Here is a 27,427-nt window from a genome sequence, read left to right on the forward strand (position 1 = left end):
GAATATGCAATGTTAATACAGTTGTAACCTACAATGCTAAGGCTGAAGATTCAGCTGGTATTGCTGACTCATCGAAGTTTTTCACTTTTTTACATTAAAAAAAAAATGGTTACTATACTACAAACCTTAGTATAGGTTTAATATGCATCATTTAATGACATAATGAAATTAAGTTTTGCAGTAACAGAGTGCAGTGAAGGGAAAACAATAATTTTATTCATTAGAAGGTCAGTAAGTGATCTATAACCTATTTATAGTTTCACAAGTGAAACTGTAGGTTACCATTAGCAACTTTTTGACTTTTTCATAGGTTGATATCTGACAGGATTTATCAACCTATGAAAAAGTCGATAATTGTATAATATTTCTGTTACTATCAAAGCTTTTGACTTGAAACTTAAAGTAGTTATTTACTATCAAAGTCTACACCAGGAGAAACAATCTCCATAACTCTAATGATTTGAATTTTGACAGAGTTATGCCCCTTTTTAACTTAGAATTTCTTGGTTAAAGTTTTATAAAGTTTTTCCTGGCAAAGCTCTAATTCAGAGTCAGGCACTGAGAAAAGTCGAACGTGCTGTCTTACGGACAGCTCTTGTTAAGTGTTGTAGTAAACCCCACCCCCACCCCCCCCTCCCAAAAAAAAAATATCCATTTATTTTCTAATTTTATTGTGCATGTGATAAATAGAATAGTTCTTGTACTAATCAGTTAGGGTAAGTTGTCAGTTTGAGTAGATTTAAATCATGTTTATTATTTAATATAAATGAAACAAACTACTTTAAAAATATATTAACATTTTATTTACCTACAAATGTTTGTCAGAAAGATAGTAGAGTCCATCCATGTTTAATATCAATTATATAAAATGTGTTTATATCAAATACATGACTGACACATTATCTTAAATGATAAGTAGTGTCTGCTGAGGTTATCTCATCCAGTAAGGAAATATTATGTTCAGCAGAAGTAGGATAATATAAATTAATATATTCGCTCAATAAAATCAGAGCTGAAACTACATTCATTCTTTATTATCTGTCTATACATGTATGTAACAGTACTGAACATTGATTTTGAAATGTTTTCTTCCGCAGCAAAATTTTGAAGAAGCCAAGAATGTGAATTGGATAGCTTTTGATCAATTCCTGAAAGGAACAGACATCCAGCAAAGAAAAGAAAGGTTTTTTGAATTTTTCTAAACCAAATCTGTCTAGCCGTCGATCTTTAAAAATGAAAAGACTGCATCTTTTCATATGTGTGCAAGTTGTATGCTTTTGTTTCACTGTGCATATTTTTAAAAAAAATATATAATTTGGTACCTTTTTAGTCAGCATTGCCAGTTTATATTTTTAACACAAAAGTTGAAGCAGATCTAAATATATAAACAAAAAGTTTTATAACAATAAATTAGCAGCCTTTGAACTTGAATCCAGTGCTTTCTTACTGGCAAATGCTGGGTAGAACCCAGTAAGTAGTTGTTTAGGATGAAAAATTGTAAAGAAATTATCAACAGTTATTGTAAATAATGTATATTAAGACATAGGCTCCATGTAATAATCCTGTAGGAAAAATAATATCTTTGAATAAAAGTCAGATACTGTTTCAGTTTGGATGGTTGTGACTTGAGACTAACGGCAGAAGGTCTTCATATGGTTGCTGATAGTTTGCCTTCTTCAGGTAACACTGCATGTTTGTGTATAAATTTAAAGTAGTTGTTTTCGTTTGTTTTGGGTATAGCACTGTTTTTCAACTGTATTTCAGTTACGTAGTGGAAGGCCATTAAAATAAAACTATTGTTCCTGGATTCTGTACCAGTCCTGACCTGTTCTTCATGAGTAACTGCAAACTTCTTCACATAAATCGATGACAAGGGACGAATGATTTCAGACACTCTGTCCTATATCAAATTGTCAGGAAGAACATTACACCTCGCCCAGAGATGAAACTCAGAATATCATGATCTACAGATTAGCTATTTATAGTTTGTCTTGCATGTAGTAAAATTTTGTTCAGGTAGTCACTTACTAGAATACATTGTAGTAAGTAAACAGTTTTTTTTCACATCCAGTTACTATTTCCAAGAAAGAACTATAGAAGCAATTGTATCGAGAAAATGGATAAAAAAATAACAGATAACTAAGAAGGTAAGCTAGATTAACATATTTCTTGTGAAAGTGTTTGAAAAGTAAACTACTGGGTATTTAGATCAGTTACTTACCTGATAGAATTTGAATTTATGACATTTTTGTCAACATTTTCAGGGATTGTTGTGGATGTATATCTTTGGCCACCAAAAGTCTCTGACAAAAGGTATGTGTCTTTCATTGGAAGAGTGGATAAGGCATTGCTATATAATAAGACATGCTGCTTAAATTAAAGAAAACAGTAATTTCTACTGATGTAGGCTGAAAAAGACATTAGGTTTGAGACAGTTGTTTATTCTATTTAATCATTATTAACAACAAAAGGCTCTTAGTTTCTACGCAATATTTTTAGCTCATCTGATTTTTGAAAAAAAATCTACTAGGTGTTGTCACTTTACCGTCGGCATCGGCATTGGTTAAAATTTTAGTTTAGGTCCACCTTTTCTCAAAAACTGTAAGAGATACAGCTTTGAAACTTTACAAACTTATTTATCATCATAAGGGGACTATGTAGGCCAAGAACCATAACACTGATATGCATTTTCTTAGAATTATGGCCTTTTTTATACTTAGAAAATTTTAGTTTCTTTTTTAGCTCATCTGATTTTTTGAAAAAAAATGATGAGTTATTGTCATCACTTGAGCGGTTGTCGGCGTCGGCGTCGGCGTTGGCGTTGCCTGGTTAAGTTTTATGTTTAGGTCAGCTTTTCTCCTAAACTATCAAAGCTATTGCTTTGAAACTTGGAAGACTTGTTAACCATCATAAGCTGACCCTGTATAGCAAGAAACATAACTCCATCTTGCTTTTTGCAAGATTTATGGCCCCTTTTGTACTTAGAAAATATCAGATTTCTTGGTTAAGTTTTATGTTTAGGTCAACTTTTCTCCTAAACTATCAAAGCTATTGCTTTGAAACTTGGAATACTTGTTCACCATCATAAGCAGACCCTGTACATCAAGAAACATAACTCCATCTTGCTTTTTGCAAGAATTATTGCCCCTTTTGGACTTAGAAAATCAGTTTTTTTGGTTAAGTTTTATGTTTAGGTCAACTTTTCTCCTAAACTATCAAAGCTATTGCTTTGAAACTTGCAACACTTGTTCACCATCATAAGCTGACCCTGTACAGCAAGAAACATAACTCCATCCTGCTTTTTGCAAGATTTATGGCCCCTTTTGGACTTAGAAAATATCAGATTTCTTGGTTAAGTTTTATGTTTAGGTCAACTTTTTCTCTTAAACTATCAAAGCTATTGCTTTGAAACTTGCAACACTTGTTCACCATCATAAGCTGACCCTGTACAGCAAGCAACATAACTCCATCCTGGTTTTTGCAATAATTATTGCCCCTTTTGGACTTAGAAAATCATTTTCTTGGTTGAGTATTATGTTTAAGGCAACTTTTCTCATAAACTATCAAAGCTATTGCTTTAAAACTTGCAACAGTTTTTCACAATCATAATTGGACACTGTACATCAAGAAACATAACTCTATCCTGCTTTTTGCAAGAATGATGATCCTTTTTAGACTTAGAAAATCATGGGTAGGACAATATTTCTATTATACAAAAAAAATCAGATGAGCGTCAGCACCCGCAAGGCGGTGCTCTTGTTAAAATTTTTGTATAGGTCCACCTTTTCTCAAAAACTATAAGAGCTACAGCTTTGAAGCTTTACAAAATTGTTTATCATCATTCGGGGACTATGTAGGCCAAGGACCATAGCTCTGATTTGCATTCTGTCAGAATTATGGCCCTTTTTATACTTAGAAAATTTGAGTTTCTTGTTTAAAATTTTTGTGTAGGTCCACCTTTTCTTAAAAACTATAAGAGCTACAGCTTTGAAGCTTTGCACAATTGTTTATCATCATTAGGGGACTATGTAGGCCAAGAACGATAACTGTTTCTATAACTGTTGTGTAACATCATCATCCTCATCACAGGTATTAGGTAATCAATGTGCCCTAATTCACTATCAAGCATCAAAATAGTAGAGCGTTCCATCTCCTTTGACGGCACTTTTGTTGATTGACACAACTTCCAGATTCATCAAAAGTAGTCCTGACGTATAGTAATGACATAATATGTGACTATATGTCATTTTTTTTTGTAGTATATAATATATATATATAGTATATGTAATATAAATATAGTATATATTATAATATAAATATAGTATATATAATATATATAATATTATAGTAATGACTTTGCAGTATATATCAGACAGATAATGAACTTAAGGCTACATATATTTTTTATTTCAGCGACTATATACTCTTCCTTGGTGCTCTTAGAAGATTGAAAGATTGGCACAATGCTCATGTTGTCGTCTTTGAACCTGATCCTAACCCTGATACAGAGTTCCTGCAGAAGTTTCTTTCAGCTGATGTGTATGTGGATATTGAGGGCTTTCATGTCAAGGGAGACAACTTAATGTGGCGAGGAAAAGTTTCAGTCTGTGATAAAATAGTAAGTAGTGTCCTTACTGCGACTTGATGTTGTGAGTCTTGGAAAGGCAGAGTGGTTTAGCTTGTTTCAGATTATTTGTCTCTCAGTGCTGTGGTTCGGAAATTCTGGTTTTATAGAATTCACACATTAAGAATCTATCCACCTGGCTTACAGAAGTTGACCCTTGACTGAAATAATGTATGATGGGCCACGTGCAGTCCTCCTCCACTACTGTTGATGGAAATTCACCTTATAGCCCGAACTGTATTAGTATTATTGAAGAATAACAAAAGAAATGTGATGTTTGGTCGTATTTTCATTTGTATCAGAATAGTAATGATATTGTTACAAGTTAAAATACCGTATCCTGACCCCTGTGTTTATAGCTGATATGAAACGTGTTGTCTTAGAGCCAGGTAATCTCTGTCCACATCTAGTCTTTAGAACAAGTTTATCTGTTCTTCAGACCAAGTAAAATGATAACAAATTATATACAGGGATATAAATTAGCAGGGGCCCAGTAGCCCATTGCCCCTAGAATTTGGGCTGGGCCCCTAAATTGTTGGAGAAAATGCCCATATACCTAATGTTAAACATTTATTTTTGACAAGCTGGGCCCCTAAATAAAAATAGCTAGTTTATATCCCTGATATACATTTACCAGCAGTATATATATATCTGAAAGTGTGGTAAATGCAAAAAGCAAAAGTTTAAATTCTTAAAATATACAGTTAAATCTGTATATTAATACCTTGTTTTGGATAGACAGAAAATGGGCTGTAGTTGAAAGTACTTCTCATTCACAGATAAATAGATTATAAAATGTTAAAATTGAAAATGAAATTCTTGATCTTTAAAATCAGATGGTCTTTCTTTGCCCAGTGTTTTATAGTATGTTGGTATATATATTTGTTTTGTGTGTATTTTAGGAGAACAAAGGATTAACTGTGCCAGGTGTTAGCATGCACAAGATTAGTGAAGAGACACCGGATTTACAGTTTCCTATCATAGAACAAAACAAGGTAATTCTGATTTCCTGTAAGCTTGCTGTATTGGGAAAGGTGATGATTGGAAAAAATAATGATGTGTTGCTCATACCCTACCTTGATTCACATAGAGAATTTGATAGCAATACTGTATAGTCCCAAATTCTTGCCCCTCCCCTAGTAAACTTCTCCTCTGTGGCCGAGTGGTTAAGGTAGCAGACTTTGAATCACTTTTTCCTCACTGATGTGGGTTCAAGCCTCACTCAGGGCGTAGAATTCTACATGTTCGGAAGCCATCCAGCTGGCTTATGAAAGGTTGATGATTCTACCCAGGTGCCCGCCCATGATGAAATAATGCACAGAGGGGCACATAGGATATTCCTCCACCATTAAAGCTGGAACGTCGACATATGACCTAAATCGTGTCTGTGCAATGTTAAACCCAACAAAACATGTTTTGCAAATCTTTTGTACATTTCAGGATGGATGTTGCATGGGACGTATGTTGGAAGTTCTTGATGAAGTCGCTCTAAGTTCAGTACCATCATTAATGAAAACCCCACATGTATACAAACTGTATCCTTACTGTGATAATGATTTCTCTATTCTTTGAAAATAAGGCGGTATACTGTTTTGCTCATGTCTGTTGGTCTTTCAGTCGGTTTGTAGACACTGGTTTCTGATCAATAACTAGAGTAGAGAATCTGACCTATATTGGTGACAGATCACACTTCACTTGTCTGTGGTCTGTAGATGACACATTATGTTTTTTGGGAGTCAAGGTCAAGGTCAGGGTCACAGTGACCTTGAGATTGGAAATAGTTTCCAGTCAACTGGAGAACTCTTCGGTCTACCGTAGTCATACTTCATGTCTTGATTTAGATTACCCCTATTGCTTTTGACATTAGTAGGTCAAAGATTCAAGTCACAGTGATTTCAAGATGGAAAATTATTTTCAACCAATAACTCGAGAATACTTTTGCCTAGGAATGTCAAATTTCATGATCAGAAAATAATGACCCTTTTATTTTGGTTGTCAGTCAGAAGTCAAGTTCACTGTTTCCTTAAATTTGGAAACAGATTTCCTCAGTACTTTACACAGCATCAAGTGGATTTTTCCTTCCTCTGTTTAGCTCACTAACTCAGCTCAGTAGGTCAGAAGTCAAGTTCACTGTTTCCTTAAATTTGGAAACAGATTTCCGCAGTACTTTACACAGCATCATATGGGTTTTTCCTTCCTCTGTTTAGCTCACTAACTCAGCTCAATACTGAGAGTACAGAACTATGGATCATGGGGTCAGGAATTTGATTCCCGGGCAAGGTGTAATTTCTCCATAGCAATTTGATAAAGACAGTTGTCTGAAGGAGTTAGCAGTTACTTAAGGAGGACAGCTACTGGTATGAAATATAGGAACACTTGTTAGGTTAACTGCCAACTGTTACATAACTGAAATACAGCTGAAAAACTGTGCTTAATCCAAAACAAAACAAACTTTCTCTATTTGAGCCACGCCATGAGAAAATCAACATAGTAGGTTTGTGACCAGCATGGATCCAGACCAACCTGTGCATCCGCGCAGTCTGGTCAGGATCCATGCTGTTTGCTAACAGTTTCTCTAATTGCTGTAGGCTTTAAAAGGTAACAGCATGGATCCTGACCAGACTGTGCGGATGCGCAGGCTGATCTGGATCCATGCTGGTCGCAAACCCATTATGTTGGTTTTCTCATGGCACAGCTCAATTTTCTATTGTCAATGTTGTGACTTATACCTGTTCAGATATGACATATTAAAGTTTAACCTATATTTTGTATACAAAAAAAGATGTAATTGTTTTCCTTCACCAGAAATCAGTGGTCTGTACCAGAAGCATCCCTACTCACAGGTACTGATGAACTATATACAGGAGAATTGTCAGGTAATTTACATACTTTCCGAGTTGTTTATAGATTTGATAAGTTGTATGCTTGGCAAGTTGTATCATAAAAACTAAAACAAAGTTGATTTGGTCTGTATCAAATGTTGTTGTTTCATCCAAAGGGCTATTTCCAGCGGATACGAGTTTGTGTTTTTGTTTTTGTTTTGGTTTTGAAGGTATGAATTTATATTTGCTTGAAATATTGATAATTTGTTCCCAATAAACATAATGATTATTCACAACACTATTTTATTAACTAACTTGTACTTGGCAGTAAGCATTATTTTAATGATTATGTAATTCCTGATAAAGAAAATTACTAACAAGGTTACTTGTTTCATATTTTTAATTTGATAGGAAATATAGATTATGTAAATATTTTACAGACTGGTATGTTGGCGAGGTTAGCGGTGTATCCAGGACAGGAAGAGCAGCCATCTTGTGGAGAGGTTGGACTGTCAACTGAAGCATGGAAGGAAAATATCATGGCTGATATACAGTTTGTACAAGGTCCAATGAAAAGTTTTTTAATTTTGTGAATTATTACATGATTATTATAATACTTGTCATTCCTGCCCACTTAGCTCAATGGGGAGAGTGCAGACCCAAGGATCACAGGGCATGAGTGCGATCCCCAGGAGAGACATATGTTTTATTTGTCCACCATCTCTGATTCATGTGGAGAAGTTGGCAGTTACTTGCTGAGAACTGCTTAGTACATGTCCAGAATCCAGGAACATTTGTTAGGTCAACTACTTGCTGTTACATAACTGAGAGACTGTTGAAAAAAGCTCTATCCCTCCAGGTAGCTTAGTAAGACAGAAAAGATTGAGGGTTGTTTTTTGTGGTCATTATGGTCAAGGTCACTGTTAAGTTAAGATCAGTGGTACTAAAAATAGAAAACTTCTGAAAAACCTACTTTTCAGGGAATTTCAAGGTCTTCTGAATAATTGTATTACTTTCAGTAATTCTTATTTCAGGCATAAAATAGATATAGCTTTCCCTAGTATCTAATACTGACATGATTGTGTAGATTATTTTGTGTGATGGCACAAGTTCGATTTTGATAAGCTGTTGAGACTATTATTTCCTGTTTATAAGTGGGTTGATATAGTTACTTATTGAAAGAGAAAAAGGAGTATTATCAACCAGAAATATCTTTTTATAAATTTACAGAACCCGAGGAGGACCTTCAAGACAACTATGAATTTTTATACTTCATAATTACCTCCCCTGATGAACATCAAACTCTGGAGAGTTTTGTGGCATTTGCCTATCTTCTGCAGCACCCTTACCATCTAAATGGTGAATTAGTCAACACCATGTATAGCAGTTCAACTAATCCAGTCAAGGGAGATAATAATACAGAAGTTGATTTGAGTGATCTGCCCTTGATGAGTTGGGAAACCTTGAGAAACGTTGAGGCTGATATTGTATCATTACAACGAACTATGCTACACAAATGGGCAGGTAAAATTTATAGAGGTTATTTGGTTGTTTCAGTGTAAGATGGAAATATTTTTTACTGATTGAAGATGAGATACAATATTTTTACTTGTGGCATAACTGTATTGTGTTAAAAACAAATAGTTGTCTGCTGCTCCAAGACAATATGCAAGTTCGCCTGGTCAACTGAGTAGATATAGCACAAGATTACATACAGAGAATTGGGAGTTTGATCCTCAAATGAGATGTACGTTCACAGCATTAATTTGACAGAAGTCTATGTGTCTGAAGTCATTCTTTGTCCACCCCTGACTTACATGATACTTGTAGAGATCATAGTACTACTGGCACAGAATAAAGGAACACTGGTAAGGTTAATTGACTGCCGTTTCATAAGTGAAATGCATGAAAAGCAGAGTTAAATTCATGTCAGATGAATAAGATTTAAGAATATGCAAAAGATCTGAAGAATATCCAGGAGATTTTGATTAAAAATCCAAGAGATCTTAAGAATATCTGGGAAATATTACTATTACACAGTGTTGGCTTTGTTCGATAATTTGTATAACATACCTAGCATGTGTAACTTTATTTTGCTGGCACAACCAAATTTTTATGCCCCCACTTTGGGGGGGTATATAGATTTGCCCTTGTCCGTCCGAGAATGTTGTGTCACGCCTAGCTCCAAAAGTATTTGACGTAGTCACAAAACTTTACAGGAATGTTGGTCAGCATGTGTAGTTGTGCACCTGGGGTTTCGCGTCCAGATTCATTCAGTCGTTTAGGAGTTATGGCCCCTGACTTTGTAAAAATTGGCCATTTTAGTGTTGTGTCGCGCCTAGCTCCAAAAGTATTTGATGTAGAGTCACAAAACTTTACAGGAATGTTGGTCAGCATGTGTAGTTGTGCAGCATGTGTAGTTGTGCACCTGGGGTTTTGCGTCCAGATTCATTCAGTCGTGTAGGAGTTATGGCCCCAGACTTAGTAAAAAATTGGTCATTTTAATGTTGTGTCGTGCGTAGCTCCAAAAGTATTTGACCTAGAGTCACCAAAGTTTACAGGAATGTTGGTCAGCATGTGCAGTTGTGCACCTGGGGTTTCGCGTCCAGATTCATTCAGTTTTATAGGAGTTATGGCCCCTGACTTAGTTAAAAATTGGTCATTTCAATGTTGTGTCGCGCGTAGCTCCAAAAGTATTTGACCTAGAGTCACCAAAGTTTACAGGAATGTTGGTCAGCATGTGCAGTTTTGCACCTGGGGTTTCGCGTCCGGATTCATTCAGTATTGTAGGAGTTATGACCCCTGACCTAGGAAAAAATTTGTGTCCTTTGTTATGTAGTGGGGGCATCTGTGTCCTATGGACACATTTCTAGTTAAATGTTCTTTTAAGAAATTAAAATTAGTCATGGTCTACCTTCTTAGCTCAGTAGGAAGAGAACAGATTAACATATCTTGAGGTGGTAATGTTGGTTTTTGTGCAAGGCATCTTTTCTGTGGTGATTGATAAGAGACCATTTTTATCTGAAGTCATTCTTTCTCACCTGTTGTTAATGTGGGGAATTTGGCAGTTAAAATTATGAAGAACAAGTTAGTTTTACGCTAATTTCCTGACATTACATAACTAAAATACTTTTGAAAAACAACACTAAACCCTAATCTTACAGGCATACAATCAAAAGTTTGGACGAATATCCGCTACTTATATCTTTCAAAATCATATTATTATTATTACAGAAACAAAACAAGGTAGAAATGAAGGAACAGAAGTTCAGTCAGAAGTGCTGGCTGCTATGCTGGCTGAAATACGATTGAAATATTTCAATAAATTGAAGGAGAAACTGAAAGATTGTGAAACTTTTAAGGATATTCCAGCAAAATGGAGAATAACTGTGAAGAAAGAAATCTATGGTATGTATAAATTTTGATAATTGTTTTAGAAGTTGTTAGATAACAGTATTTTTGAATGTGTAGAATTCTGGAAGATGACTGTGTGTTTAAATACTTGCATCTGTGAGGCCTTCTTTGCTGGGTGGTTTAAATAACTGACTTTGAATCGTGTGCCCCTTACTGCTGTGGGTTCAGTACCATCTGAGGCTCACATGAAAGAGTGGGAAACCAAATGTGTAGCCTCATTAAATAAAGTTTTTACTTACTTATTTACTTACCTCACTTAGTGAGTAGAATTCTTTATTTGTGAGAATGCTGTACAGCTCTCCATCCGACTGGCTTGCAGAAGTTCTGGATTATATCTAAATGCCCTTTCTTGCCAGAAAATAATTGTTCCAGCTCCTTCAGTTGACATATATATTTTATATATTCTGTATAACCAAAATTTGTTATAACAATTTTCATTATAAGTGAAGTTTACTGAAGATAAATGCACAGGAGGGAAAGTACCTGCCTTAATGGAGGCTCCTATTTATTGTAAAACCAACACCTTGGTATCATTAGTGCAGCAAGTGGCCTCCATGACAGAGTTCTTACAGTTGCTGACAAAGGAAGCTCTCCCGTTGACATACAGAATCTTGCTGATTCTTCTCTGGTGGGGAGGTAAAATCCAAGCACCTGTAGTCTTTCTCCAAAGCTGAAAATTTGTCTTATTATCTAGCAAAACAGAGGACAAAATTTTATAGCAGCATAAAACTATGATAAGTATGTACATGTCAGTTGAAATTACTTGCCTTTATGCAGTAGTATGATAGTATATTGATATTTCAGATGGCACAGAGAATACGGCTGAGTGGCCAGAGAGACTTGGGTTGCAGTATATGGAATCACAGAAACGTTCGTTATCCAGGGTGCAGTCATCAGAGAGTATGCCAATGTCATCTCCTATACAACCATCAGAAGGTATTTGTTAGTAACATCTCAAAAGTATACAAATTCCTTGTGTTGTTGATGTATGGATATACCTCAGTAACCAGGGTTTTAAAAAAGATCTGATTTTTGAAATGGGGAATACCATTGTTTGTGTGAGATGATAGAAGGGTGGCACCAAACAGATTATTCCTGCTCTGTAATTTCAGTTTGGATTGAAATCTGGTAGCGATGGATTCCATCAGGAATGAGGTGTCGAGAGTGATTAATATAAGTTGTACATGTAGAACTTGCTTCACAATCGACCTAAAATAAATTATGTATAAACAAATCTTGAAACGATCATTGCGATCCTTTGGATACAACTTAAAAAAGAGCCATTTCAGTCCTGTAGGGTCAAGGCCACAGTTCTAAAAGGTCACTTGGATCATCAAAAAGATGGTTTTCTAGTAAAAACTTTAGTTAAGAGTGATATACTGCCATCAGACTTGGTGTATAGTAAATGAAGAACTGGCCTTTTATTGTATTAATATGGCCCATACCATCCTTAATTATGTCCTATTGCTGTATATCCAGCATTGCAGATTTCATTCTAGTGTACTGTAAAATCATTTAATTTTGTGGTCACATAAATTTTGTGGTTTTGGCCCAAACAACTAGAGTATGAGTTAGTGAATTTCAACTTTTTCACATAAAGTGGATCAGAATTTTATTTGTCTGTTGGATTTTATTTAGTGGATTGACCCAACAATGAAATCCATGCAATTTAGTCCCCTTTGAATATTAACTCTTACCCTGCTAAATTTCTATAATGAACTTGTCTGTCTTTTAATTTGGACAGTACCATTAACTGAAAAAGGGTGCATACCAAAACAGTACTGTCTGAATGGCGAACAGTGCAGATCATGATCAGACTGCATGGATGTGCAGGTTGATCATTATCTACCCTGGTCGCAAGGGCAGAATCAATCGTGTCCAGCATGACAAGGGTTAATGATTTCACCGTATCACAGATCTACCTTTTTACCTGATGTTGATTTTTTAGATTTATTTACATTACAGGTTAGTTTTTTCAGCCAATCAGTGGATATTCACAGCACTTTTTCCAAAAACTGCATTAGCCAATCAAAATCTTCCTCTTACTATCGGGATTATATACTGTTCTCTTACAGTAACTACAAGTATAGATATACAGAGCTTCCTGAAATTCTTCCAGCCAGATGGTTCAGCTTCTAATACCAATATGTCTCCTGTACACAGAAGGGTAGGTTTAATATATAGAGGATATTAAATTTATTTAGTCTCAGCACTTGGCTTGCATTTGATTTTATGTTAGTGCTGAAACTACAATTGTTTGGTTTTCTATTTATCATATACGCAATAAAAAATGACTATTTGGACTCCAAAGTGATGCGGTGGTCTAGTGGTAACGTGCTCGACTGTCAACCCTGAGGTCCATGATTTGAATCCTAGTCCAGCACTGGGCTTCGCATGGGTGCTGTTCATTGGGCTTATTAAGAACCAGGCAGTCAATACAAATATACTTGTATCTAAAAGATTTCTCTCTCTCTCTTCCTCCCTGTTCTAGTGCTTTCTCTGTGTCCCTCTGGTAATATTCCTCTCTGTCTGTACTGGTAGAGGATAGATTTGGCACCTTTGAACATGTTTATCATAAAAAGGATGCTATTTAAATTTGGTATGATATTATTTGACACTTTAAGCAAAAAGACACTAAAGAGTAATTTGACTACTGAATCTTGTGCTTAAAGAGTCTTTGAACCTGAGGGGAAAAAAAAGAAATCTTGAAAACTGAAAGAAATTTTACATCGTATAATCCTGTTAAACACATATTTTTTATGCCCCCAAAGGTGGGCATAAATTATTAAAATCGCACTGTCTGTGTGTGTGTCTGTCCGTGTGTCAGAGTATTCTTGTCAGGGCTGTAACTCTGCCATCCATAAGGGGATTTTAAATAACTTGGCATAAATGTTCCCCATAATGAGACAACATGTCTTGCGTTATACCAAGACCCTTAGCTCCAAGGTCAAGGTCATACTTAGAGGTCAGATGTTAACAGGGTCTGTTTCATGTCCGGTCCATAACTCTGCCATCCATGAAGGGATTTTGAAATAACATGGCATAAATTGTTTATCGGAATGAGACGATGTGTCTTGTGTAAGCCTCAGACCCCTAGCTCCAAGGTCAAGGTCACACTAAGATGTCGAAGGTTAACATGGTCCGGTCCATAACTGCCATTCATCAAAGGATTTTGAAATTACTTGGCATAAATTTTCCCTATAATGAGGTGGCATGTCATGCGCAAGACCCAGACCCCTAGCTTCAAGGTCAAGGTCACACTTAGATGTCAAAGGTTAACATGGTCTATTTCTTGTCTTGTCCATAACTCTGCCATTCATCAAGGGATTTTGAAATTACTTGGCATAAATTTTCCCCATAATGAGTTGATTTATCATGCTCAGACAACTGTAGCATTTTTGGCCACTTCGGGGGCATTTGTCACTAATAGTGACAGCTGTTGTTTTCCCGTACAATGAAAGCTTTGTGCTGGATTTAACATCTCTCAGTAATTGATATTTTTCCTTTGTTGGGTAGTGAGAGTGCCAATCGCTGCTGTGGGTTCAAAACTTGCTGCTCATGATGTAAAATTTATTCATATGAGGATGCTTCCTAATTGGCTGTCTGGTTTGTGTTTGTTCCTGAATTATAACATAAAGGAGCACATTTTGGTGCCATATGACCTAAGTTGTGTTGGCGCCACTTCAAACTTATAAAAGGAAATTGCAAGCAAATGAAGTTAGACTGTATATCGCTTCTTGAGACTGAAAAGTTCTTACCTAGATCCATCATGTGTGTTTTACAGAGTGTTCTTGTTATTAGTAATACTACAAACTTTAGTTGGTAATAATTCTTTTACATAAAATGGAAGATGTATAGAAAAGGTTCTTTGAAAAATGTTTCATGATGAATTACAGCATCCCTGTAGAACAAAAAGTAAACTGTCAACCCCTGACACAGCAAGTCCTCATCAACCATCCTGGCCAGAGAGTAAAGATATCACATCTCATGATGTGTAGTAAGTACACTTACACCTAACTGCTACTGGTTCAGCCATTTTGTTTTATATAAAAGCTGTAATGCTCTTCTTTGGTTTCAGAAAAATATTTGTCACTTTCTTTGAAAAACTAGAGCTATCACTAAAGGTGATGAATGTACCCCCGCATGCACTGACACAATACATTGCAATTTGACACACCCAAGACTGCATAATTATGTGGACTGTATGTATATAGACTGTATGTATACAGTATAGTAACAAAAAACAAAGTCCCATAACTATGCAGAATATTTTTCTAAAAGAATGTAACATGCACCATGCACAACTAGGGTTGGTACTGATCACTTGTGTGAAGTTTCATTAAATTGTGTGCAAGGGTTTGGTAGATTAGGCACGCACAAGATTGCATATGCAGACTGTATGTACATAGTATGTTAACAAGAAACAAAGTCCCATAACTCAGCAATTTTTGTCGCTGAAAGAACCTAACATGCCCCATGCACAACTACTGTTGGTACTGATCACTTGTGTGAAGTTTCATTAAATTGTGTCAAGGGGATGAGGAGAGATGGTGCGTACAAGATTGTATCTAAGTATATAGTATAGTAACAAAAAAACAAAGTCCCATAACTCTGCAAAGTTTTTTTCTAAAAGAACCTAACATGCCCCATGCACAACTACTGTTGGTACTGATCACTTGTGTGAAGTTTCATTAAATAGTGTCAAGGGGATGAGGAGAGATGGTGCGCACAAGATTGTGTCTATGTATATAGTATAGTAACAAAAAAACAAAGTCCCATAACTCTGCAAAGTTTTTTTCTATAAGAACCTAACATGCCCCATGCACAACTACTGTTGGTACTGATCACTTGTGTGAAGTTTCATTAAATTCTGTCAAGGGGATAAGGAGAGATGGTGCGCACAAGATTGCGTCTACGGACAGACGACCAGACAGACAGACGGACAGACAGACAGACAACCTGAAACCAGTATACCCCCCCTTACAACTTTGTTGTCGGGGGGTACAATAAAATAGCAGCTATATTTCAGTTCTGTTAGTTAATGACATACTTTCTTATTTCCCATCATTTGAATAAATCTCTTTTGTTATATGTATGAATTAGGTTGAAATTTTTGCCAGACCAGTATTGCAAATATTACTTAATTAAATTCTAATTGTTTTGGGATATGTAAACATTATAACTTTTTCCAAATATTATTACAGTTACAATGTAGACAAAAAGGCGGAGAAGGTAAACAAACACCTTAACAAACTACAGGAAAAATATGTGAAGGAGGAAACATACAGTTCTTGTCTGTCACCTGTTTGTCTGTTTCCAAGGGCAAAGAAGAAACAGCATGTCAAACAAGAAATGGAACTGAGGCGATCACCAAGGAAAAAGAATCCAAGATCAGTGTTTGATGAGAATTTACCCGGATTTAATTCAAGTTTGAAGAAAAAGAGGTAAATCCTATTTCATCTTGAGTCCGCTTATTTATTTACCTGGATGTTATGACACTTGTGTCCAGAAGGGTTCTCAGTTTATTTTACTGACCATTGGAGTTTGAGTACTAGTAGTTTTAATGGATTTTCAATTAACTAAACTTATATGATTATACAAATGCACAATCTAGGCCGAAGGTCAAGGTAACATTAGAAGGTTGAAGGTCAAATACCTTTATTTATTGAGGCCTTTGCGGCTGAGTGATTATGGTTGCTAACTTAGAAGCACTTGTCTTCACCATTGTGGATTTGAAACCTCCCGTAGTGTATAAAATCATTTCATGTCAGGAAGCCTTCCAGTTGGGTTGTAAAAGCTATGTAGTTCTACCTAGCTCCTGTCTAAAATCATGCTGAGAGGTGCACCAGGGGCCTTCCTCCACCATGAAAAGATTGAATGTTGCTATATGACATATAATTGTGACACCATGAGGTTAATCCCAACAAAGAAAAACACTTTGTGTCTGCTACATACCTTCTAAACTACTTGCAGGATTTTCATAAAACAAGCATCAATTATTTATGGTAAGTTACCAAGTGGGCATGCAAAGTACGTAACCCAGGTCACTAGGTCCAAGGTCAAGGTCACACTTGGAGGTGTAAGTCAATTTATCAGTCAATCAGTCCTTGCTTATATTAAAGCGCCATCTGTGTATTAGTCATTTTCTAGCTCTAGTAGTTTTATTTTGTGTTTTACAGTGGAAGGTTGTCAGATTCTCATACACCATTAGGAACTCTACATGACAATGAGTCACGACGTAGATTTTCAACTCCACAGGGACTTCCGCTGCAAAATGTCCGCAGATTGAGCAGTTCATTGTCTAAGGTTATAGTTTCCTATAATAAATTACAAATGTTCCCATTTCATACTTTTATGAGTCCATTGAATTAAATCACTATTTTTAAGAAGAGATTTGTTTTTACATTAAATGTCATTTTATATTTTGACTTGCATTTATTAATAGAAATTTCACCAAATTTTTACGTGTATCTTTCATGTACATGATTGTACCCGCTGACAACAAAGTTGTAAGTGGGGGTATACTGGTTTCAGGTTGTCTGTCTGTCCGTAGACACAATCTTGTGCGCACCATCTCTTCTTATCCCCTTGACACAATTTAATGAAACTTCACACAAGTGATCAGTAACAACAGTAGTTGTGCATGGGGCATGTTAGGTTCTTTCAGAAAAAAAAATTGCAGAGTTATGGGACTTTGTTTTTTGTTACTATACTATATACATAGACACAATCTTGTGCGCACCATCACTCCTCATCCCCTTGACACAATTTAATGAAACTTCACACAAGTGATCAGTAACAACAGTAGTTGTGCATGGGACATGTTAGGTTCTTTCAGAAAAAAAATTGCAGAGTTACGGGACTTTGTTTTTTGTTACTATACTATAAACATAGACACAATCTTGTACGCACCATCTCTCCTCATCCCCTTGACACAACTTAATGAAACTTGACACAAGTGATCAGTAACAACAGTAGTTGTGCATGGGGCATGTTAGGTTCTTTCAACGACAAAAATTGCAGAGTTATGGGACTTTGTTTCTTGTTAACATACTATGTACTTACAGTCTGCATATGCAATCTTGTGCGCGCCTAATCTTCCGAACCCTTGCACACAATTTAATGAAACTTCACACAAGTGATCAGTACCAACCCTAGTTGTGCATGGTGCATGTTACGTTCTTTTAGATAGATATTCTGCACAGTTATGGGACTTTGTTTTTTGTTACTATACTGTATACATACAGTCTATATACATACAGTCCACATAATTATGCAATCTTGTGTGCGTCAAATTGCAATGTACTGTGTCAGTGCATGCGGGGGGTACATTCATCACCTTTAGTGATAGCTCTAGTTAGCTCACCTGTCACATAGTGACACGGTGAGCTTTTGTGATCACCCTTCGTCCGTCGTCAGTCCGTCCGTCTCGTGCGTCAACAATTTCTTGTCTGCACGATAGTGGTTTCATTTAAGATTTTATTTTAACCAAACTTGCACACAACTTGTATCACCATAAGATCTCGGTTCCTTTCTTGAACTGGCCAGATCCCATTACAGGTTCCAGAGTTATGGCCCCTGAAAGGGCCAAAATAAGCTATTTTGACCTTGTCTGCACAATAGCAGCTTTATTTATAATTTGATTTTTACCAAACTGGCACACAACTTGTATCACCATAAGATCTTGGTTCCTTTCTTGAACTGGTCAGATTTCGTTATGGGTTCCAGAGTTATGGCCCGTGAAAGGGCCAGAATTAGCTATTTTTACCTTGTCTGCACAATAGCAGATTCATTTATGATTTTATTTTTACCAAACTTGCACACATCTTGTATCACCATATGATCTTGGTTCCTTTCTTGAACTGGCCAGATTCCAGTATGGGTTCCAGAGTGATGGCCCCTGAAAGGGCCAGAATTAGCTATTTTGACCTTGTCTGCACAATAGCAGCTTCATTTATGATTTGAATTTAATCAAACTTGCACAAAACTTGTGTCACCATAAGATCTCAGTTCCTTTGTTGAACCGGCCAGATCCCATAATGGATTCCAGAGTTATGGCCCCTGAAAGGGCCAAAATTAGCTATTTTGACCTTGTCTGTACAATAGCAGCTTCATTTATAATTTGATTTTAACCAAACTTGCCCAAAACTTGTATCACCACAAGATCTTGGTTCCTTTCTTGAACTGGCCAGATTCCATCATGGGTTCCAGAGTTATGGCTCCTTAAAGGTCCAAAATTGGCTATTTTGGCTTTTGCAGCCATATAGAGACTTCATTTATGGTTTTATTTGATACAAACTTCCAAACTATCTTCAACAACAATAAATTCTGGATTCCATGACAAATCAGATCCATTCGTAGGTTCCAGAGTTATTTTATATCTGATTACCTCCCCTGATTGTAATCAAAATGGATTTATATCAGTAGGTACTTATAGGACTTATTTGAAATTTCATTATTGTCATTAGTTGGACTGAGCCAATGAGGGTAGATAACTATGGACTGATTTTATGTCAAATTACCTCCCTTTATTTCAAATTAAAATGGGTATATCTCCGTAACTAATGAAAATACTGATCTGAAATTTCATTTATGTCAACAGATTTATTTGGCAGATCCTTCTTTTGTTAACTCACAATCATTTTTTGAGTCGGCTAAAGGCTGAAAGCCTTTTGACGAGTCCTTGCTATCCAACGATTCTCTAAATGGACCAAATAACACAGTGAAGGGATGTAGTTCCATTAGATTTCTCAAACTTCAAACAGTTCACTGCATGAATGAAGTTAAGTTGTGTCAATTCCCTTTGCTATGACCAATATACGATGTAATCTGTCATATTTATGACTTGTAATTGTGCAATACTCGAATGTAACTCATTAAGCATAAATGTGCATTTTAAGAATTGCGCAGGCTTACAAAGCTTGGGTAACATCCAGCGAAAGACAAAAAATAGTTCCACAGGGCTCCAGATAAGATGTGTATTAGCGTAAATTACGTATAGAAATAATGCAAATACGCATGTCTAATAATTTCTAAGCGTATAAAAACGTATATAAAATTACAGAAACGCACACAATGCTTTTTTAAAAACAAAATCTGAATCGTCTGGATGCGTTAGGTAACATAGCCGATCAGCCTTAATTCTCCCACATTGAACGTAAACACGCATCGTATGATTTCTATAAACTTTGCGTGGGTTGAATTTTGCAGTCAGTAAACGGATAAATTATCGGAAGAAGAAGCTCTTACTGGTTTGTTTAGTTACTACTGATATTAAAAATGATTTTAATTCTTATTAGCTCACCTGAGCACGAAGTGCTCAAAGGTGAGCTTTAGTGATCACCCTGTGTCCGTCGTCGTCCGTCGTCCGTCCGTCCGTCCGTCCGTCCGTCGTCAACAATTTGACTGTTAACACTCTAGAGGTCACATTTTTGGCCCAATCTTAATGAAACTTAGTCAGAATGTTACCCTCGATAAAATCTTGGATGAGTTCGATATTGGGTCATCTGGGGTCAAAAACTAGGTCACCAGGTCAAATCAAAGGAAAAACTTGTTAACACTCTAGAGGTCACAGTTTTGGTCCAATCTTAATGAAACTTGGTCAGAATGTTACCCTCAATAAAATCTTGGACGAGTTTGATATTGGGTCATCTAGGGTCAAAATCTAGGTCACCAGGTCAAATCAAAGGAAAAGCTTGTTAACACTCTAGAGGTCACAATTTTGGCCTAATCTTAATGAAACTTGGTCAGAGTGTTATCCTTAATAAAGTCTTGGACGAGTTTGATATTGGGTCATCTGGGATCAAAAACTAGGTCACCAGGTCAAATCAAAGGAAAAGCTTGTTAACACTGTAGAGGCCGCATTTATGACTATATCTTCATGAAACTTGGTCAGAATGTTAATATTGGTGATCCTAAGGTCAAGTTTGAATCTGGGTCATGTAGGATCAAAAACTAGGTCACCCGGTCAAATCAAAGGAAAAGCTAATTAACACTGTAGAGGCCACATTTATGACCATATCTTAATGAAACTTAGTCAGAATGTTTATCTTGGTGATCTTTAGGTCAAGTTTAAATCTGGGTCAGCTGGGGTCAAAACCTAGGTCACTAGGTCAAATCAAAGGAAAAGCTTGTTAACTCTCTGAGGCCACATTTATGACTGCATCTTCATGAAACTTAGTCAGAATGTTAAACTCGATGATCTTTAGGTCAAGTTCGAATCTGGGTCATGTTGGATCAAAAACTAGGTCACCCGGTCAAATCAAAGGAAAAGCTAATTAACACTGTAGAGGCCACATTTATGACCATATCTTAATGAAACTTACTTGCGGAGAACAGGTTTGTACTGGTACAGAATCCAGGAACACTGATTAGGTTAATTGCCCGCCGTTACATGACTGAAATACTGTTGAAAAACGGCGTTAAACCCAAAACAAACAAAAAAACAAACAATAATGAAACTTGGTCAGAATGTTTATCTTGGTGATCTTTAGGTCGAGTTTAAATCTGGGTCAGCTGGGGTCAGAAACTAGGTCACTAGGTCAAATCAAAGGAAAAGTTTGTTAACACTCTAGAGGCCACATTTATGACTGTATCTTCATGAAACTTAGTCAGAATGTTAAACTTGATGATCTTTAGGTCAAGTTCGAATCTGGGTCATGTTGGGTCAAAAACTAGGTCACGGGGTCAAATCAAAAGAAAAGCTTGTTATCATTCTAGAGGCCACATTTATGACTGAATCTGAATGAAACTTAGTCAGAATGTTAAACTTGATGCTCTTTAGGTCAATTTCGAATCTGGGTCATGTTGGGTCAAAAACTAGGTCACGGGGTCAGATCAAAGGAAAAGCTTGTTAACTCTCTAGAGGCCACATTTATGACTGTATCTTTATGAAACTTAGTCAGACTGTTAAACTTGATGATCTTTAGGTCAAGTTCGAATCTGGGTCATGTTGGGTCAAAAACTAGGTCACGGGGTCAAAGCAAAGGAAAAGTTAGTTAACACATATTTATGACCACATCTTAATGAAACTTGGTCAGAATGTTAATCTTGATGATCTTTAGGTCAATAGGTCAGGTGAGCGATACAGGGCCTTCATGGCCCTCTTGTTTGAGAAATAAACAAATCGGCGAAACATTAAATTGTATTTTCTTGTAGTTTTTGAAATCGAAAGTAGATCGTCTATGTTTGGCTGCTTTCACGAAACGAAACAACTTTTTTATGAAAAGATTTAAATAAGAGGTAATTTAACCGTAAACTTCAATGTCAGATACTGCCAATTGCTGCTAAATGTCTTCGTATCATCACAATTTGTAAAATATATTGTTCAAACTGGAGAAAAGTGTAATCGTATCCGGATATAATATTTTGGGTAAATATCGAGCTGTGTTATGAAATTTTAAGACAAAAACTAAAAACAAACTGAAACTGGTAGACTATACTGTCAGTACATCAATCATTAGCCGACTCAGGCCATTCAGGCCTTTGATTTTAATTACTTCCCTTTTACGTTACTATAAATAGCTTGTTTTTAGTAACTTTTTTATTATTGGCCGTAGGGAAAAACCGAGATCACTTTTCTGTGGTACAACATGGATGGTACCTCCAATTTTGAGGTGTATTTTGACATATCTGTACCATGTAAGAATTTTTTTTCTTCTTGGTTTTATTTCTCCCCTTTGTTGTTCCTGTCCTTTGGACTTAGATATTTTTTCTGAGGACCTTCTTGTCCTCAAGTGCAATGATAACAGGTGAGCGATATAGGGCCATCATGGCCCTCTTGTTTTATTAGTGTTATTTGTCCTCCAACTCTTGTTTAGTAAAAAAAATTAGGTGGTATAGTGTGAACTGAAATTAAAGAGTAACAGCTACTGCTCATTGTTACATGAATGAAAGGTTGATTAAATTCTGATTTTCAGTGCAAGCAGTTTATTTGTTCCATTTACGTTTTGGTGATAGGAACCATTGTGTTTGCTTACTGAAAGATGAACAAATTTGAAGCCAAACTGTGTTTGACAGAATGCTAAGAAAGAAGGAGCATAATGATGTTTAATGCAAAAGTATGGCAAAATGGGAACTTACCATGCCTTTTGGGAAAAGGGAATCTGATTTATCTAGTGCAATTACACTCTTAGGTTTGAACATGAGGCACACTTGAAATTATGCTTAAGGCTTCAGATTTTCTAGTACGAGACCATATTAAATATGTTAACAATGTTACTCAACTTTTACAAATTTTTATATCATTCAGGAGTTTAGCTCACAGCGTAGAAGTTCAGATGTAGGTTTAAGCCAGGTACCAGTGCCCAAACAGTTAGATAAGTTACGTAGACAGTCAGATGCTGGTTCCTCCTTCACCACACCACAGGGAGAGGGAATGAAGAAAGAATCAAGATCAGAGAGGCATAAAAGGGTCAGATTCCTTTGAAAATCTTATTTTAAAGGGGCATGACTCCAGATATTTATCCCAGGGGATCTGGACATTTGACCCCTCCCCCAGGACATTAGTCCCCAAATGAAAACTGGACCCCCCTCCCCAAATTGAAATGGTAGATAGGACATTTGCCCCCAATGCTTATTTCTGAAATGGACATTTGCCCCACAATATTTCTTTGTCCTCCAGTGATTGTTTAAGAACTTAGTAAATTTTAGTTGACAATGTGTGTGTTTGTTTCTTAAATTTTGTAGTAGATAATTGCCAAATTAACAAGTTTTGTCATCGTTTTAAAACTTTTTCGCTTTGAGCTGTTTAGAAAGATTAATTTAGTTTTATTTAAAATTGTACAAGTATAGAATATTTGTAAAATCATTCATTATTACTCAGTCATTGTCATTTATGAGTTTTAAGCATTTGCAATATTACAAACATCTGAAAAATGCAGAAAACATATTCACTACAGTGTCCACATAATCAGTAACTAGTGTACAGCTTTCACCACAGTTGGTATTGTACATCAATTTCAGAGACTGCAGGAGATAGTTGATCGTGTTCTTGTGGACAATGGTGTATGTAAAACAGATCCTATCTATAAATCGTGTTCATCGAGACTGTTCAGAGTCACCAAACTCTTTGTTATGGTAAGTCAGTATTGCATATAGCAAATATTGTTGCATTCTCTAAATAAGCTCTTTAGCTATTTTCAGAATATTATTTCAAAAGCTATTTCCAGTGTGGTATGTTGGTGTTATGTTTGGCATAATCTTCTGATTGTTTTTAGCTCATTGATAAGTAATTATGATCTGTCACTGTCAGGTGTACTTTTGGTATCCGTCCTCCATCCTTTGAAATTCTTTACCAGAAACTGTTGAACGCAGTGGATGACACTGTGCATGGTTGCTCCTCTGATGATGATTTTCATCCAGTGTTTTTCAAAAGGTTCTGCAAAGCTGCACATGTACATCATCAAAGAATATTTACATTCATTATATGTTTTATGTATAAAGAAAGATGTCTTTATTTTTAAAGATAAAACTTTAAAAAAAAATATGAAAATTTATTTTTCTTGTCATCTAAAAACATTATTGAATGGCTTGCTGGTCAATCGGTAGTCAAAACTGTTGACTTTTTGTCAAAAGGACATTGGGCAGTAGTTTCAACTATTGACCAGCAAGCCATTCAACAAGTGTGTAATATATTTGTAGATACAAGGAATGAATGTATTGTTCTGTACAAAATGACTAATTTCTTTGTCAGCAGAGCACTTCAAGCATGACCTCAAGCTTTAGTTTCTGATTTGAGTGAACAGTACCATAGATATCATTAGTATGTCATTTTTTGTACCATCAGCAAAAATTTTAACAGCATCACAAAAAAGTCTTTTTTAAGCAGTCATAAATTTCATGAGCAGCCTTTTTAGTTAAAAGCTGTATGATACATAATTGTTTATACATGTGCTGATTGCATCAGGTTGAATCTGTGCCAATAAAATGAAAAAAAAAAAAGGAGAAAAAAACCTGGTTACTTGCGAATTCAATCATTGCTGCAGTAAATGTTTATTTTCTTTAAGGATTTACCAAATTCTAGAAATCTTAAAGATGAAATGCAGAAAATTGCCGAGAGTCAAGTTAAACAGGTAGGAAGTTTTCCGTAGTTTGTTTCTATAATACAATATAGAATTTACATACCAGTTCTCACTTTGATATTTCAGAAAGGAATCCAAATTTAATTTTAAGAAATTTTCAAATTATCATAGTTACATCATCTGGATTCAAATTTGTTTTGAAATGGAATTTTGAGACTAATCATAGAATGCAGCCATTCCATTGGTAAACTTTAAACTGGTCTCCAAACTGGACACCACAGTAGATGCAGAATTTTGTTCATGTGAGGAAGCCATTTAGCTGGCTTACAGAAAGTCAGTAGCTCTACCAAGGTGCAATGCCAAGAGGGATACCTGAAGTCTTTCTCTGCGATTTAAATTCAGAAAGTCGCAATGTTGGTATAACTTTAAACCTCGAAGATGCAAACAGTAAATTGTAAATCATTCTATGCTTTCCTTCCTTTTCCAGGTCATTGAGGTTGACCGCACTCGTCAAGAATCTACCCATAAAGGAAAGCATAAAAAATAGGTGTAACAAGAAATGAAGAGAAACACGTCAAATGTAACATTTTATAAATGAAATAATTGCAGTGCTTGTTGGAAGATCAAGTACAGGCTAGAATTTATCTTGCAGTTAAATAGAATATAATTCTGCAGAAAAACGCATGGAGATCATTGAATGTTAAATATAGGTGCACTATATTTCAAACTTGGACTGGGAGATAGTTGTAATACAAGTATAATTATGTATGTCTATTTCTTAAGCATTGAGAACAATTGTAAAGATGTCAGATTGCTGCAATATTTATATATGTAAATAAAGATATTTATTTAAAAATAATTGGGTTGTCTTATTGGTGGCTCGGTGGTCTAGTGGTTACAAGCTTGATAGTCAATCCAGATGTCCGGGGTTGAAATGGTGGTCAAGCCACTGGAAATTTCTTAGACACTCTCAAGCGTCTTCCACTTAGCCAGAGGAAAGATAGCTTCAGGTGTATCGGTCCTTCATTCCAGGCATGTTAAAGAACCAGACAATCTATTTGCAAAGAGCTAGGCTAAGCTAGCCACACATGTATCTAAAAAGATTTTTCTCTTTATGTTATGAGGGCTTTCTCTTATTCTTTCCTTTGGGTGAGATTGCAATGAATCTGTACTGGTAGAAAATGAATTGGTGCCCTGAGTGGCTGTATGTATGTAAAGCGCCTTTGAATGTGTTTGTCATAAAAAAGAGGCACTGTATAAATCTGGTCTGAAGGAAAGATCAAGTGCTGGTGTGTACCTCCATCTATCAGCAATTTAGTTTGTGCTTATTAATTTAAGAATGCTTTGAACTATGATCCTCAAACTTGATAGGCATAATGCTCATAGATAGTGGATGACCCCTATTGACTGAGGTCAAAGATGCAGTGACTGCATGAAAAATGTTTCTGCTTAGTATCTTGGGAATGCCTTAACCTGGCACATTGCCAGTTGGCAGTGAATGACTCCTATTAATTTTTAAGTCATTATGTCAAATGTCAGGGTCACAATGACTGTAGACAGTTTTAACAAGACCTGTTTATAAAACACGTGCACCCCACCCCCCTGATGGCTTGTCCCATTTTCAGTTCTGTGGTCACTATGACCTTGACTTTAGACCTGCTAACCCCAAAAACAATAGGGATCATCAACTTCATAAGCCTAATCATGCTATTAAGTTTGAAGATTTCAGGTCAAGTGGTTCTCAAGTTCTTGAATGGAAAATTGTTTTCAAGGTTCAGGCAGGCACCTATGATCTTGACTTTTGACTTACTGACCTCGAAAACAATAGGGGTCATCTACTTTATATGCTTAATCATGCTTTCAAGTTTGAAGGTTCTAGGTCAAGTGGTTCATAAGTTATTGAACAGAAACCTTTTTTTGCAGGTTCAGGCTCCTGTGCCTCTTGCCCCAAAAACAATAGGTATCATTTCCTTCTTAAGCCCAATTATGCTGTCGAGTTTTAAAGTTCTGGGTCAAGTGGTTCTCAAAAGATTGGGCAGAAAGGGTCAGGCCCTTGTGACCTTGACCTTATCCCAGACACAATAGGGGTCATCTACTTCATAAGCCCAATCATGCTATAAAGTTTGAGAGTTCAAGTGGTTCTCATGTTATTGGATGGAAACTGTTTTCAAGGTTCATATAGTGGCTTTGACCTATCGACCCCCACAAATAAAAAGGTCATCTATTTGATAAACCCAATCGTGCTACAATGTTTGAAGGCTCTGGGTCAAAAGTTCTCAAGTTATTGGGAGGAAACTGTTTCCAGGGTTCAGGTCTCTTTGACCTTGACCTTTAACCTATTAACCCAAAAGCGACAGGGTCATCTACTTGATAAGTCCTATCATGCCACCAAGTTTTAGGGTTCTAGGTTGTCCAATAACAGGTAAAGTAGTTCTCCAGTTATTGGACAGAAACCTTTTTCAAGGTTCAGGCCCCTGTGACCTTAACCTTTGACCAACTGACTCCCAAAACTGGGGGTCATCTACTTCATAAGCCCAATCATGCTA

At 36.2% G+C, this 27,427-nt stretch overlaps 1 protein-coding gene across 1 annotated transcript in view; it reads left to right on the top strand.

The window, feature by feature from the left end:
* LOC123549051 (mdm2-binding protein-like) overlaps positions 1-25,740 on the top strand; it is a 28,424-nt gene extending 2,684 nt beyond the window's left edge. Inside the window, exons 3-21 of the mRNA XM_053545715.1 lie at positions 1,098-1,183; positions 1,610-1,680; positions 2,265-2,313; positions 4,414-4,618; positions 5,527-5,619; positions 6,065-6,159; positions 7,437-7,500; positions 7,887-8,010; positions 8,677-8,970; positions 10,681-10,854; positions 11,665-11,796; positions 12,936-13,027; positions 14,757-14,857; positions 16,065-16,304; positions 17,040-17,166; positions 23,111-23,272; positions 23,824-23,937; positions 24,867-24,932; positions 25,369-25,740. Coding sequence (XP_053401690.1) covers positions 1,098-1,183; positions 1,610-1,680; positions 2,265-2,313; positions 4,414-4,618; positions 5,527-5,619; positions 6,065-6,159; positions 7,437-7,500; positions 7,887-8,010; positions 8,677-8,970; positions 10,681-10,854; positions 11,665-11,796; positions 12,936-13,027; positions 14,757-14,857; positions 16,065-16,304; positions 17,040-17,166; positions 23,111-23,272; positions 23,824-23,937; positions 24,867-24,932; positions 25,369-25,428 — 2,349 coding nt within the window. The 3' untranslated portion in view covers positions 25,429-25,740. The remainder of the gene's footprint in view (positions 1-1,097; positions 1,184-1,609; positions 1,681-2,264; positions 2,314-4,413; positions 4,619-5,526; positions 5,620-6,064; positions 6,160-7,436; positions 7,501-7,886; positions 8,011-8,676; positions 8,971-10,680; positions 10,855-11,664; positions 11,797-12,935; positions 13,028-14,756; positions 14,858-16,064; positions 16,305-17,039; positions 17,167-23,110; positions 23,273-23,823; positions 23,938-24,866; positions 24,933-25,368) is intronic.
* The last annotated feature ends 1,687 nt before the right edge of the window (positions 25,741-27,427 follow it).

Source organism: Mercenaria mercenaria, chromosome 6, assembly GCF_021730395.1.
Source record: "Mercenaria mercenaria strain notata chromosome 6, MADL_Memer_1, whole genome shotgun sequence".
In the NCBI taxonomy this organism is placed as follows: domain Eukaryota; kingdom Metazoa; phylum Mollusca; class Bivalvia; order Venerida; family Veneridae; genus Mercenaria; species Mercenaria mercenaria.